General features: G+C 38.9%; 1 protein-coding gene across 1 annotated transcript; it reads right to left on the bottom strand.

The window, feature by feature from the left end:
- Positions 1 to 269: 269 nt before the first annotated feature.
- Positions 270 to 15036, bottom strand: GLUD1 (glutamate dehydrogenase 1). The gene is made up of 12 exons (XM_026851969.1): positions 14935 to 15036; positions 14076 to 14131; positions 13130 to 13193; positions 11401 to 11495; positions 8439 to 8618; positions 6552 to 6689; positions 5402 to 5539; positions 5203 to 5283; positions 4229 to 4352; positions 3726 to 3817; positions 2236 to 2298; positions 270 to 1640 (listed from the first exon to the last, which is right to left on the bottom strand). The coding sequence occupies exons 1-12, from the start codon at positions 14957 to 14959 to the stop codon at positions 1521 to 1523; spliced, it is 1176 nt and encodes a 391-aa protein (XP_026707770.1). The 5' UTR covers positions 14960 to 15036; the 3' UTR covers positions 270 to 1520.
- Between the last annotated feature and the right edge of the window lie 384 nt (positions 15037 to 15420).

Below are 15420 nucleotides of genomic sequence, written 5' to 3'. Positions count from 1 at the left end.
TGCTAGCTACTAGAATAGTTCTTCACACAAATTTGAGACAACACAGTAAAGGTTTTAACGATTTACCAAATACATATCCACCTTCAAAATTCTTGCTGGTAGGTAAGTTCAAGGGAATCTGTATTAGTGAGCCCTTCAGGGTAACTCAAGAGACAGTATCTTACGAGTAGGCATGTAATGAATAAACAGGTGTGCTGTGAAGGTTCACAGATCGATTGTAACTGTGGAAAGCTGTTGCATGAAACAGAAAACAGTAATACACCAGCGTAGTAGGTTTGGAAAGGTCAACTTTTTTTAATAACTGCTCTTCTCTCCAGGTTATGTCATGCAGTTACAAAGTAGTTAGAAAAAAAGCATGAGTTTCTGGGAGGGACTAGTTGTCTTTTAAAAAAAACATTCATATTCATTACATAAATAACATCTGGCACTTCAAGGGGACTCCACGGGACAAAAGCCTTACACTTTAAAAACTGTGCTTGATCCAATTGAGGTCCATTTTGTTGTACTCTAATATGTTCAAAACTTTCAAGACCTCCTGATGGCAAAAAAAAAAAAGGCTGTACGTGTTAAGACAGTGGATTAAATTATAGCAGCATTCTAGCTCCTCTGTAGTTTGGCCAATGATTTCTGGGTTCAGTTTCACTTTAGTTGTTCACTGAGGCAGTATCTAATTTTTCAGAAGGCCTCTGAAAGGAAAAGACTGAAAAAGAATTCAAAAAAACCTAAGTGTGATTGCTTACCAAATTCAGACTATCCCTTTTTTTTTAATAAAAAGGAAACAACCTATAGTCAGAACAGTTATATAGATACTTGATTAAAAACGTAACTAGAGTTGCTCAATAGTTTCAGCTTATAAAAATATTAGTCTGTCACCTCTACATACTTCATGGTGATAGTCAAGCTAGCTTGAAGAAGCAATAGAAGGCAGTCTCATAACAGCAGCACAGTCAAAGAAAAAAAAATTGCCTAAAGAGAATCAGGCCTGAAGCTTTACTACAAATAAAAATTAAAACTCCTATCAAAGTTAATCCCTGCTGGAGGCCCATTCCTCCTTTGACAATGCCACAGCATTGATCATACAAGGCCTTACTGAAAGTGCCGAAGCCAAAATTACACCATTAAACAAAAGTGCATGAAGTAATAATGAGCTAAGCGCTCATCTAGTACAGTATCTGATCTGAAGTCTGAGAAGTGGCTCAGGTGGCAAGACCACTCTTTCATACGTAAAATGTACCATTTTGTTTTGTAGGCGAAATACCCAGAATGGCCCCCACAAGTGCAGATGAACTGTTATCTTCAGATACATACTTGTATACAATTTCCTAATCCATGGATTTTTACTGTAAAAAAAAAAAAAAAAAAGACTAGTTTGGACTGAAACTAATTGAGAATAGAATCCACTATAATGTCAGAAGAAAAGAAAATTTTGTGGTTACATGTAAACTTGTGATAAGCTTTCTCAAGAAGAGGGTACATTAACAGCAAGGGGACGGGATACAGGAAGGAGCGGTAACGCCTGTTTATGTAAATGTCAGGCCAGCCTCATTGTACACTTTGAAGACTTTCTCAATTGCATTGACATAGGCAGCTGTTCTCAGGTCCAGACCCAGGTTGTACTTCATGGCAGTACGCATGATTTGCTGAAACAGAAAGGGTTGTATGTGATTTCTGTAAGTTTCTCCGTAGGAACTAAACTAGATCGATCCAAGTTAAGGAGCCACAAGACTGGTATCACAGCTCAGATCCTTTGTGGATCAGTTCTAAAATGTCTTGGTTCCCCTTACAACCGAGATCTGAAAGGGAAGGTTACTGCATTCTCCCTTTTCAGGTCTTAGATCAGACACAGGGAGAGACAAGATGTTTCAAGTAGTCTTTGCCCCACTAATTAAAAACACTGCATAGAGGGATTAATCTAAAACTGCTGATGGTAAAGTAAAGCACTCTTAGGTATGTGTCCCAGATTAGCCAGGTACAGGAGAACAACTAAAAAGTTTCTAATTACTACAGTTCTAATAGAAAATACTTCCCGATTTCATGTGTCAGTCTCTAACGTTTACTAGACTCAGCTGAAGTCAGCCGACCTGGCACAGAGCAGTAACGCCTCACACAGCAACTTCCATTATCATGAAATGGTTATCTACTCCTTTAACTGCAAAGAAATTCTGTGCAACACATTCTGAAACTGTTAATGTAAGTACTTTTTCCTAGATGTATATTTACCAATGCAATACTTACCCGGGCAGAACGCTCCATTGTGTAAGCCAACCCAGAGTGGACAATGTCTTTCTCAGACGCGCCCTGTAACACCGGGGAATAAAATCAGGGTGTAATCCAAAACACAAAAAAGGTATAGGTGTGTGTATTAGGGACAATGACATGCTGGATTCCCATAATTACTGAAGCTTGCTCGCTCATTTTCTTCTAATGACTGGTGTAAGGACCTAAATTGCCTTCACTGTGTTGCTTGAAGAGCTAATTATGGTCAATTCAGTTTTAAAACCTCAGATGTAAGCACTGGAGTCTTTTATTAGCTTCCTAGATGCCCCACGCTAGCATTTTTTATTGCTGCAGCTACTGTTTTCAGCCTTCAGAACACAAAAGCTCCCGAGAGTCAATAACCTATAGAAGCTACTTGCAATTGTTCAGGAGACAGTCAGGTTTTAGGCAGGACATGGATCTCCATTTCACACACTCAACATCACGTTAGGCCTGAACAATTCCAGAATAACTTTGTTCCCATTAAAATTTAAATACACAGAACAATAAATAATTGAAGGTAGCCTGAATTAGAATGATTGAATATCAGATTCAATGTTCCATCACCCTGATTGCTGTAGTTTACTAACAATTTGAGAACTGGCTTCACAAAATACATGCTTTCCCTCAAATACCGATTTGGGCTGGATGTAGAAATTACTAGGCCAGGTTCTATGGCTTGTGTTTAAGAAATCACAGCAATGGCTTTAAGCCACAGAACCCATCTACCATACTATTCATGTAACCTAACAGTTATGACCACACCAGCATCACACTAGATCAGCCTATTTCTATCATCTGACAGCGGTCCGAGTTCACGTGCACTTCTGATTTCTTCCTGACAAAGCATGGTTTAGTGTTTTTTTACAACTCACTGGAGTTTCTCCCCTAATCATTTGTCCCACCTCCTTCTGAACTTGTGTTTAAAAAACAAACGGGCCAAGGCTTTTAGCTTCCATGCATCAGATTAGCCAGCACAGATTATCAAGTATTTCACAGGAAACAAAAGCATCAAGAAAAAAAAAAAAAGGAGGCTTTTTTTTTCCCCCTTACTGGCCTGCAAAAAGAATCATTCCCTGCAGCCTCCCCAGCGAAAAAAAGCACCTCACATGGTTTGTCTAAACAATGTAAGATAGTCTGTTGACCTGAAAAACTCCAGTATATGAACCACAACATCCAATTTAACACTATTGACAAATACAAAATGTATCTGTATTAAAACTGTAGCTTTTTACCAATATTGGGGGTATTTTGCATGGACTCAAGTAAAGAAAAATTAGGTTACTTCCAGCATCCCTAAGCAGTTCAGATCATTTCTTTGATTTGTTTGGCCATCAGGCTAACTATTACTAATGCCTTGCTTGGGGCAAAACCCTCCATGATAGCTACAGTGGTAAAATTCAGATTGCAGTTACAGTATCAGAATACAGCTACAATACCAGTAAAAAAAAACAGCAGCAACCACTTACCGATATCCTATCTTGAAATTCTGCTGTAGGCACAACTGGAATAGTTCCCCCATGTTTCCCAAATTTTCTTTCCAAGCTTTCCTGGACAGACACTAGAAACGAAAAAAAAAAAAAAAAAGCAGAGGGACGGTAACTGGGAAGGAAAGGAAGGTGCTGCCTAACAAAGGGGCTGACCCAGGACTTCAGGGGCATGAAATGCAGCCTATAGGGACTGGGGGAAAGGCAGTCATTTTTGCTTTCTAAGAAAAGGGAAAAATGTTAATTTTTCTGTTTTTCTAGGTGAATGTCTCTAACATTAGCAGTACTATTGCCATAGTACAGTCACATGGCAAGTGACTGTGGATTTACTGACCCCACTCCACTAACCTCCTATCTCCTACTGCACTTTGCATCCGCTCCACTCGAAGGAAATGTGGAATTGTAGTTTTTTCATGAGGACATGAGAAGTACTTTGGTATTTTGAATTTATTAATTAGTGAGCAAAAGTGGAAACGAGCACTTACTGAGCAAGTGGTAGTTTGAATCCCTTTCATATTTAAAAGTCAAGCGGCCATAACTGACGTGGTTCAGGTTTTTCAGCCATTCAAAATAGGATACTGTTACACCACCAGCATTCAGGTAAAGATCCTGCACAGAAACAGCAAATGTCTTGAATTGTGACCATGTGACAGACAGCTCTATAGCATTAAGCAAAAGCAAGCACAAGCATTACGCACGAAGTACTAGTTTAAACTGCAGTACAGAAAACAATCCAGTTGTTACTCTTACATGACAACACTTACCCTCTTCTGCAGTCCAGGGATTACTTCTATTGATTTTCAAAAGACGACTTGAATTCAGAACATGTGAAGTTCAGGTGTGCTTGACTGACTACTTTCTTTTATTTTAGCACAAGATTTTAATCAAGAAAATTAGGGCATCCTTGGGCCACCTCAGTGAGTAAAGGCTGAAGATCAGCCACTCTTTCTAGCAATACCACTTGACCAGGACACCCTTTCTCTGGGAAAAGATTATCATTACACCTGGATAGGTCTTATTCTTTCAAATTATCACTAGAGGTTAAATTTACTCTATGTGAGCTACAATACACAGTTCTGTCAGAGTATCACCCAGAGACACACTGTTTGCAAACACATTGGCTATTTACTCTGCCTTCTTCCTTTGCTTAGCAGACTGTTTAGCTGAGCAAATGTCAGCTAATCCTCTGAAATGCAAAACTACAGATTTAAGAACTAATCGTGGACTGTAGCCTTTCTGTAATAGCTATCTTTGGCCATTTACAGTTGCAGTGAGATCTTTAAGTAATTACTACCGATTGTAAGTAACACTGACACCCACTTCCTAGACATCAGTTGTTAAAAACCATTCTAAGAGAATGAACAGCTATTCACAGAAACCTTCAGTAAATAAGGTCTTGCTACAATTCACAGAAATATTGCCCTTGCAATGAAAATCAAAGGTCATAATAGAACCTTACAGGGATAACCATGATATTCCGCTCCAGGAAGATTTTGTCAGCTTCAGGAGTCGTGGGCCCATTGGCACCTTCAGCAATAATCTGAAAGGAATCACAGCAGAGTAACTCAGAGGCGTATGTTTGTTCTCATCCATGCTAATTACTAGTATTTAAACAGGCCTTCTCTATTTTTCATTTACATTTGAACTCTCCAACTTACTTTTGCTTTAACCTTGTGAGCATTGGCCTTAGTCAACTGTTTCTCGCTGGCAGCAGGGATGAGAATGTCACAGTCTGTTTCCAGAATACTGCCCTCAAGTGTCTGTGCTTTAGGGAAGCCCATGATTGTCCCATTTTGCTGTTCAAAGAAAACAAACCAGGGTCTTTTTAGTATGTGTATATTTGTATGACTTCCTTTCCTTCTAACTTAAGACAGCACATAACATCATTCCTACTTTTGCTTAGACTAGGCATAAAAAGCAAGCTACAAAGCTTGGATAACGGAGTTCCCTTGACTGAGGCATAACTGCTCTCTGGCCAAAGACAATGGTCACCATTTGGGCTCTGGAGTAGAAAAAAAACCCAACTAACAGTCCCTCTCAACTCTTAAAATACATGGCAAATGCAATAGTTTTCAAACAACTGAAATGACCCTCTGGTCTGCTAAACACAGTACACGCTGCATCACAAAGGATGTGAAAGCACCATTTCAAATTTCAGTACTACAATGATAACTTTTGTTTAGTGACAGAATCCTTTCATTCTTTTGAGAAAGGGGGTGATAAAGACATTCAAATGCTCCCTGTGTAAAAGACACACAGCAAATAAGCCTCATAGAGAGTCTAAGAAGTATTTAGTGCCAGTGAACTGTCCCCTCAAGTCTGCTTCACTTGGAAACTATATATTAAAAATAAACTAGAGATAAACTATATATTGAAGTCACACTGTCAGACAGGCTTTCATTTTTTCAGAAACATCCAATAGGCAAGAAGCAGTGGAAGTCCACTTCGAAGTCTTAAATGTCCATATGCTTGTGATCTCAGTCAGGAATCCGTCAGGACCCCCCCTGCCCTGGCTGCTTGACACATCCTGCCTAGCTCAGTCATAAGGCAACACAATCATAAACTCCAATTCTGAAACCAAATTAGACTGCACACATGCAAGCCCTCATCATTTTTCTGAGAGTCAGGTCAAAAGTACCACCTGCATTCATGCGTCATCAGGATAAGGAGAAAGCCAGAAGAATCGACATTCCTACGTAATTTTCTAAGTACTAACTGCAGCATCACAAATTAACACCAGTCTACAGTCATCCTACATACTTGCAAAACTGACAAAACCCAAACTTTCTGCTCAGCTAAGTTTCATACCAATTTGTAATCTTCTAGTTCCTTTGGGTCAATCCCATCAGGATTCCAGATAGAACCATTAAACTCGCCAACAGCAACACATTTTGCTCCAAAACGATGCAAGTATCTCATAGAATGCAAGCCCACGTTACCGAATCCCTGAAGGTGGAAAAAGAAAGGGAAAAAGTAGTTACACTTCAGCTAAAAAGGATGATTACTGCTAAGGCTGACGTAGCTTTGAATAGCTTTAAGTAGTTCTTCATCTATTGGCATATCTTGGCATTGGATGATGGGTACAGGAAAGATGGAAGAAATCTACGTGCATTCTACTCTAGTCTGACCATCATTTTGAAATTACACATTGCAGCCAGCAATGTACGGCTGTACTAAGGTTTTTATACTGGAAATACAGAAGGGAAGCATTAATGCTACTACGAAAGTGTCAAAACTGTGATGTTCATCAACACAGGAACGTTATGTGTATCTATTTTATAACTGTCTTAGAGGGGTTAATGGATTCCTGTATGACTATTCAAAGGTTTGACTAACATTTACAGGCCAAGAAATATTCTCCTTGAATTCGGGTAAGGAAGGCTTACAAGTGTAAAACCATCCCCAATGGAAAGCATTAAACAAGAATATAATTATCATACAAATTAGTATGCAGCTGTGTAATTTCTAACACCTTTCCGAAGTGGTCTTGTATAAAACAGACTGCCTAAATTCCAATTTAGATTGTCTTGCATTTTATTAGCATGTTTTACATCCTTACAGGTGTAGGAAACCTAATTTCAGGCCATTATTCAACATTCTGGAATGAACCCACATGGCAGACCAAAAGGTCACGTGATCCAGGCCAAAAGCCTGTATTAAGTTTCTTTGCTGGAAAAAAAGCTGAATATTAAATTCCAGTATAGCATAGCTCCAATTATATTTGGGATTTTTGTTTACATATTAGAAGCAAACTTTCATACAACACTTCGTCATGCATTAGGTCTCTTTGCAATGCTGTATCCTTGTTTTCCTAGAAAACTCTTCAGCTCTCCTTCTGGCCATGTTTTCAGTCTGAGTTAACTTAAGTGCCTGTTGCTTTAACCCTCTGTCAGCCAAGGAAATGCCACAGTGCAGGGACACGGGTTGCCTGCTGGGTCTGTGCAGGGCAGAGATATTTGTTTCAGCCCACTGGTTAACTAGAGGCCAACTCGGAGGTTACAATCACTCTGCTATTTCTAACCACCAGTGCACTGGTGCTGAAAACAACAGAACAAAGCGATCCCTCAAATCCTCCTTTTAACATTCTGTTCAAAGTTGAACAGAACAAGTTATTTCTTTGAAATTTCCAGAATGTATATGCATATTACTGAACACCCGCCGACCCCTTCAAAATTCAACTACATAAATCCTGAAGTCTTGTGAACACCAACAACATAAGTTCAACCCTACGAATTTAGGATAAGGTCTTGGTTTCTAATTTTCCCACTGCTCATTCCATAGTGGAACAAGAACATAACCCCCAAATCCTTCTCTCCCTAAAATTTTATTACAAAACAGTGCAACAAATTTTGTGTAGGCAGAAACAGTGATGCAGCTCACTGAAAAGCACGCAATGCCTTAGTTTAAAGAACTCTGGTAATAGTATTCCACTTTGTTATTTCCAGCCTATGTTTACGAAGACTGGAGATTTGGCTTTGTGCCTGTAGAGTGCAATCGAAAGTTCAGTTTTTAAAAAACAGTCCAAAATAAAGGGCACTGATGTTGTTTGAAAAGTGTTTCTAAAGTTTGAGAGTAAAGGTTAACTTGGGAGGCGTAAAACCCTAACAGGATTTATTGCTACAGCCCTTTTTAAAAAGCAGCTCTGCTGGAAGTTTGTTTACTACCCTTTCCCGACAGTTGAAGGAAAAAAGTTACCTGAACAGCAAATGTTTTATCCCCAAATCCAGGCGTCATTCCTAATATACTCATATATGATGCTTCATTGATGAAATTTTCAATTCCGTGGAAGAGACCACGACCAGTTGCAGATATACGTCCGTGGATCCCACCCTGGCTGATGGGTTTCCCAGTTACACAGGCATGTGCATTAATATCCTGTAAAACAGTGAAGGACTTGTGAGCTACGGAATTAGTCAAAGAACAGCTGGAGCCAAGTTTTGTAGACTTTAGATATGAAGGAAAACAGGAATCGTAAGAGTCGGAACATGATATAAACTATATACATTTAGTTTGTGAAGATTTCCTGATCCTCACTTTGTGTGAACACCACCTCAGAAGTGCTCTAGTACCTGTCAGGGAAGTTGCATCATGCAATATTGGACGTGCTCTGTGATTTTTTGTTGTATTTAACTGCATGTTGTGGTTAGTTACTTATGGTGACATCTATGTTGCACTGTTAGCAACAAGCAGACTGACAAATCAAAGCGCTCCAAGGGATGTGTCTCAGAAGTAGCTCCTATTACAGCCATAATTTCCATCATTATTCCTGACATTTCTATCTTTTAAAGGGCTCATACATATCCTCAGACTGGTTTTTCATCATCTTTAAACAGTGTTTAGTGTTCCTTTATACCAAAATCAGTTATTTTGAAACAACAATGCAGGCCTAATACCCTTCTGTTGTCAGAATACAGGGATGTTTGATCTTGGGAAAATCTACTGTACAAAGGTTATATGGGAAAAGTTAAATAAGTATTTACGACTTTTATTCAGAAAAGCAATATATGCAATCAAACCTCTAACCTTAATTTGGTGACAATAAAATTAAATTTTCCACATGCTAGATAGCTAGCCAAGATAAAATAGACTATTTCAAACCAGAGTTACTTTTTCAAAGTGAAATAGTAACTTGAAAAAACTTCTTCCAAACGAGACACTGTTTGGGCCTCCCTCTTCTGTCACCACTGGTTCCCATGTTCCCACACCCTGGGAGCACAGTCACACAGTGGCTTGGCCTCCAGCACAAGTGAGAGAGCAGGGATGAAAGGGAATCCACTGAACGGAGTCTGCCAGCAGCCGGATGGGTTGCTATTCCACCAGCTGCATTTTACTGGGAGAGGCTCCATCACTTGTGCCAAACGCATTTGCATGCCTGTGGTGTGAGTGCAAGACGCTCAGTGAGGGGGAGGAAAGGAACAGACAAAAGTAAGTGGATGCAGAATGGCAGGAGATGACTAGGGCCATAATGAAAACAAAAGCTATTTATTGTTTGAAAATGATGGCGAGTTGACATATAAAGCCAAAGATGACCCCTCTTTAAAAAAACAATAAAAGCAATGCTGGGCTTGCTGCAAAATTCCTAATTCAGTTTCCCAAAATCCAGCTGCATTGCTCTCTAAGCTGCATGCTCCCTCTGGTGGCATACCAACTGTAAACAAGATCTGTGGTGGTGGTTTGCTAGGAACAACTTGGCCTGGCATTTTGATGTATTTTTAGATTTTCATTCTGTTTCAGATTGAAACTGCATTTTAGCTTTCATGGATTTTCAAAGGAGGAAGTAAATTTTATAAATACTTGAAGAAATACACCCTCCCACCACAGGCAAGAATGTATTTATTGAAGTTCCTTCCCATGTCCCAAAAGTCAGTTGGACGTGTCAGGAAGTACGTAAGAGGGGAAAGGATGAATTTAATCAAAAACTTCAGCCATATATAATTCAGTGATCCAGCAACTTAAGACGGATTTTCTGGAACAGTTAACATGGTAGTTATTAAAGACTTGCATGGTTTGGCAAGAAAACAGAGCATGAGGTGAGGGCAGGTCCAGGTCTTCCTAAAAGTCACATATACAAACCACAGTTGATGTCAAAGTCCTAAAAACTTCGGGTTTAAGTCAATTAAAAAAAAAAAATTAATACATTTTGGGCCAAAAAGAAAGACCATGGGTTTTAATGACAAGCTTGTAAAATGGCTTATGGCTAGCATTAAAGACTTCTGTATTCGTACTAATAGTCTATGAACTTAGTTGCCGAAGTGGAGACACTGAATTTTGCTCATTCCTTAACCCCCTTCCATACTGCAATAGCATTGTCCCTGTCTCTCAGCTTGCTGGTTCTGTAGGTTGGGTTTTGAGCAGACTTCCCCTACCTGTTTATATCTATTATTTGACTTTTCCCTCCCACTTCAAGCTACCTGAACACATCTGTGTGCAACCACACGGACTGTGGCTTTCTCAGACAGATCCCTCCCACCAACACGTTATCTTTCCACTCAGCTGAAGGCAGTCCTCCGCACAGCTTCCATCTCTTTTCTGAATTATGCTTCGTTTCACCTTTGTTCCATGGTAATTTTCTGCTCTTAGTTCCCTCCTTCCCCTATGGTCACCTTTATATATCTGGTATTCCTTAATCACCTTTATTTTTGTTCTTGGTGTCTCAACCAGACAGTCATCTGAAACATCTTCCTCTACTTTGATCGTTCCACTTTCTACAGCCTTCTCGGAGCCCTCACATTCCTTCTCTGTATCTGGTCATTCCCCACAATAGCTCACAAGTTCCACTATGGCTACCACTCTTCCGCTCAAATTAGTAATCAGAGTACTAATGAAAAACAGAGGGAAATGGTAGAAATAGGAACCAAGTTTAGAATAAGTACAAGACCTTTAAAAACAGTGCCTTTTCTTTTTGCTGAACAGTTGCAATCAGTAGCACTTCAGACAAACTTAAGCGTATTATAAAAACATTAAAGCTATTTTTCCTTAACTGTACCCTAAAAACCTCACACCAATTAAGTTGCCACAGTTTGCAAGAATATATTTAGATCCACATAATTAAATAAAATTATATGTTTAAGTAGCGTGGTAATATATTTCTAGATAAAAGGATTTCTGCAAAGACCAAGAAAACTTTTCTATTTCAAAGCCTCTGCTCAAAACTTACGTAGTGTCCTATGGTACTGGCATAGGTGTCAGCAATCCAGGACATCTCCCTCTCCCCTGTGCTCATATCAGGAGCAGGCACATCAACACCAGGTCCTGTTGGCAACAGTGAAAACAGCTTTTAAGGGCTCAAGCACAAATACTTATCTTCATTATTTCCTCGGGAGCTGTGCAGGCCTAGGCAAAGGAGAACTGTTTTCCTGTTTAATCCTCAGTTTATTATGCAAGCAACAGATTCTTCTGGATTCAACTCCGTTTGAGATGCCGTACCATGCCTTTGTACAATACCATCCAAACCTCCAACCTTTCTCACAAGACATTCAGCAAAATGAGGATCAGCTTGTCAGTAAAAGGTCAGAGTAAGACAATGCACCAAAAACTACTTTTTTTTTTTTTTTTGATGATCATTGCTGTAACACTAGGAAGGGCACTATTTAGGTATGATTTCTATATACCATGATGTTAGTTGGTTTTTCTGCATTAGAATTTCTTTTTTTGTTCCTGGGTGAGTTTAAAGATTGAAGAAAGGCTGTTGCTAGTCATTGCGCTGTAGCATATGCATCTGATTCTACTGCTCCCTTCAAGAGACATTACACCTTTCTTGATGAAATAAATCTTTGAAAGAACCTTCACACATCTGTTGTCAAAAACACAAATTCTGTTTTTTCTAGATGACTAAAAATAGCATTTTCCCAACCTGTTTAAGATTAGAGGAACTTGCTCGGCAAGATTTTAAAAACAATCCTGCCTCTACCAATTTTTTTTCTGAGTATTTTTAAAAAGGTTTGTGACAGCTGCATAGTACTAACCATCAAGCTAAAAAGGAAGACAAATTTAATCAACTCCTTTTAATTGTCACTGAACTAACAATCACTATAGCTGGCATCGTGTATAGTATTACCCCAGTCACATGTCCATCCATATGTGTGTCTACAGAGCTTAATTCAGATGACAAACACCTTGGCTGAAGAGTAAGAAAATGCAGATAAATGGATATGCATTCCCAGGAGCAGTTAGACATCAGGAATACATGGCAGACCTTTAACTAGTTGCACGGCTTATTATTCATTTGAATAAGAACCTCCTCCAGGGAAAGATGCTCCATCTAATTACAAGTTGAGCTGGTAACATTCAGCTTTCTCCAGAGGAGGCTTCCAGATAGCAACTCCAGAGTAAAAGTTATCAGAACACCGCAGGGTCCAGAGTCTGGCTGAAACACCTACTGACATTACAGAGGCTGAGGTTCTGTTACAACAGGCACCTCTGCCTCTTGCCTATGCTCTTGCAGCCTGGGATTGCCAGGGACAAAGCCATCAACTTTCTCTGGGACACACTTTCTATTTCCTTCCTCCTTTTCCTCACACATCTGCCAAAAGCCTCAACTGAGGCTAAAAGAAAGAGTAGTAGTGAAGAGTTTGATATTAGGGGCTAAAATTGCGACAAGCTCGATCACAATTTTATAATCTACCTCTAAGAGAAACGTGATTCATTTTGGATCCTCTGAGCTCAGCTTTTCACAGCAGAACAGACACCAGAAAAAAGTTAAGACAGATCCCTGTGAAATGCACTCAGATGCAATGACTCAATTCTTTGGGGCTCTTTGCTGAAGGTCTATACCCAAATTATTTACAGCTCTCAAAAAAATGGTTATTTAAGGATACTATCTAGTGGATGCTGTCAGTGCACAATAAATCATTCTTACTTTTTAACAGTAAAATTGCACAACATACCAATAAAGCCCTTTTTTGCCAGCTCCATGGTAAATCTTCTTGTGATCTTTTCCAATTCATTGTCCTATAGAGGAAAATCAGTATCACAAGAAATCATTAGGGTTTATGAATATTTGCTAGAACTTATGCCCAAGCATAAACAGATGCCCTTTTAGAAAAAAGAATGATTCATGTATTTACATAATTTATACGCCACTCCCTAACAGAGCCTTGGTACTCAAGCAGCACAGGGAACCATTCAGCTTTCTTTCCGTACGTTCTGATCCATGACATGTCAGGACAGTGGCACAGGAAGAACCAACTGTGTTCGTAGCAGAGATTTCCAGCAAACAAATCTGATATCATATGTGAGAGATTTATAACCAGCAACAGCAATCGCTGGCCTGCTGGTTGTGTAATCAGCACAGCTGAACGACTTCACACTAACCCTTACAAGAGTTTCAAGCTTAGAGTATCTGCTACATATTCTAGTCTTCTTTTCTGTACGAGTTATTTTAATTAGGGCAAGAAGGCGAGCCTGCAGTAAACCTTTTATAAGCCAGGTTAGTTATTATTCACATTGGAACCCTGCATAGAGATGTTTAATGGAGCATAAAACTATTTGTCAAAATAAACAAAAACATTAACTTTTTTCTAAGAGTAATTTAATTTAAGCCTTTATTAACAGTATCAACTTAAAAAAAAATTCAGGTTCCAAATTATTTGTAGTTTCCTGACATTAAGAAAAAAAGTAATAACTTAAATAACCGAAGTATTCCACCTCTGAAATACAGACCTTTTAAAAATTGTTTTCCTGGCTATTGCATGCACAAGCTAAACTCGGCCTTTCGAGAGGCAGAAGTGGCAGGAAGTTTTACGTGGTCAGTGATGCCCTTAGACAAGCTTTTTTTAACTGGCTGGTTTCAGTACTGCAGATAACCAAATTTTTATCTGTGATTAAGCTTACTGTGTAGTTCTTGGGATTGATCTTGACACCAGCCTTTGCCCCACCAAATGGCACATCTACAAGAATGCAAAGGAAAATCATTTTACTTTTTCAACAACAAAGGCAGAACACACGAGTAATATGTATGAGCAATTATATCTTTGATTTTAGCAGTGGTTTCGCCACATTTAGGGCTTCACATGCATAAGCTATAATCTGATCTAGGTACTCCTGTAGAAAAAGGAAATCTTTCGAGGGCAGCTTGAAAGCAGTCTTTGAAACTCAAAAGTTCATGATTTACATTTTCTGTGCTTCAAGATCTTGGCACTTCTAGAAACAGTAAGTTTTACAGTTTACCTCCAAAATTTTACTTTGGAAATCCTAACTGAAGTGTCCCCATACACATTAAGAAATTATTTTGTTTTCTTACACACAATGTACAGAATCTCTCCAAACTCCCCTACAATTTAGAAGCCATGTATGAATTATGCTTCTTTATAACCCATAAAGGAATTTTATCCTTCTCTCTCCACAGCTCCCCTGCCTGAAGCCTCCATCTGTTCCCCCTAGAATTAGACCCCTCCTAATCCAAGTCTGTCATACTCTGATTTGAGTTCAAGATGCAGTACTTTTACAGGAGGGAATAGCTAGCAGAATTTGGACTTTTCAAATGAAAATGCAACTTTATTCAAGTATCTACATTAACAGCAGAGGAAATACATATTATTTTGGTCACTATATTTTTCCTATCTTGCTAGAGATTTTAGTCAGAGATTAATGTCTAAAACTTAATTTAATCCTTTATGTTTTTTTTCTGTAAATTACATCAGTACTGATCAAAATGAAAGATTGTGTCTTCGCTTGAAAAATGATCACTTACCAACCACAGCACATTTGTATGTCATTAGAGATGCTAAGGCTTTCACTTCATCCACACTAACATCCAAACTATAACGAATACCTGCAAAATACACGAGAAAAAAAGCAATTAACTGAACAACTTCATAGGTATTTATAAATCAGTGAGGTTAATTCTACACCAGCCACCTATAATGTGCAAGCAGGTAATTTATCAACTTATTTGCTTTAAGACTTAAGGAACAATTCCCCATACTGCTACTGAAATAGGTGTCTTTTCCTTAGCAGAAATTCAATTCTCTATTAAATAGTTTAACAGCACTACTCAACCTTGGAACAGAAGTGAGCATTTCTTGGGAGGAAGATGAGCCAAGCTGGTAGGTAACTAGGAGCAGAATTTTCAGGAGGCTGATAAAGCTCATCAGCATTCCAGAAGATCTTTAGCTTTGGACTTCATTCATTGTCTAGACAAGATGAGCTTTGTTCGTGAGCATGACTGATCAGTACA

This window comes from Athene cunicularia (genome assembly GCF_003259725.1).
Source record: "Athene cunicularia isolate RWA chromosome 6 unlocalized genomic scaffold, athCun1 chr6_part2, whole genome shotgun sequence".
Lineage (NCBI taxonomy): Eukaryota > Metazoa > Chordata > Aves > Strigiformes > Strigidae > Athene > Athene cunicularia.
This window is presented reverse-complemented; position numbering and strand designations above follow the sequence as displayed.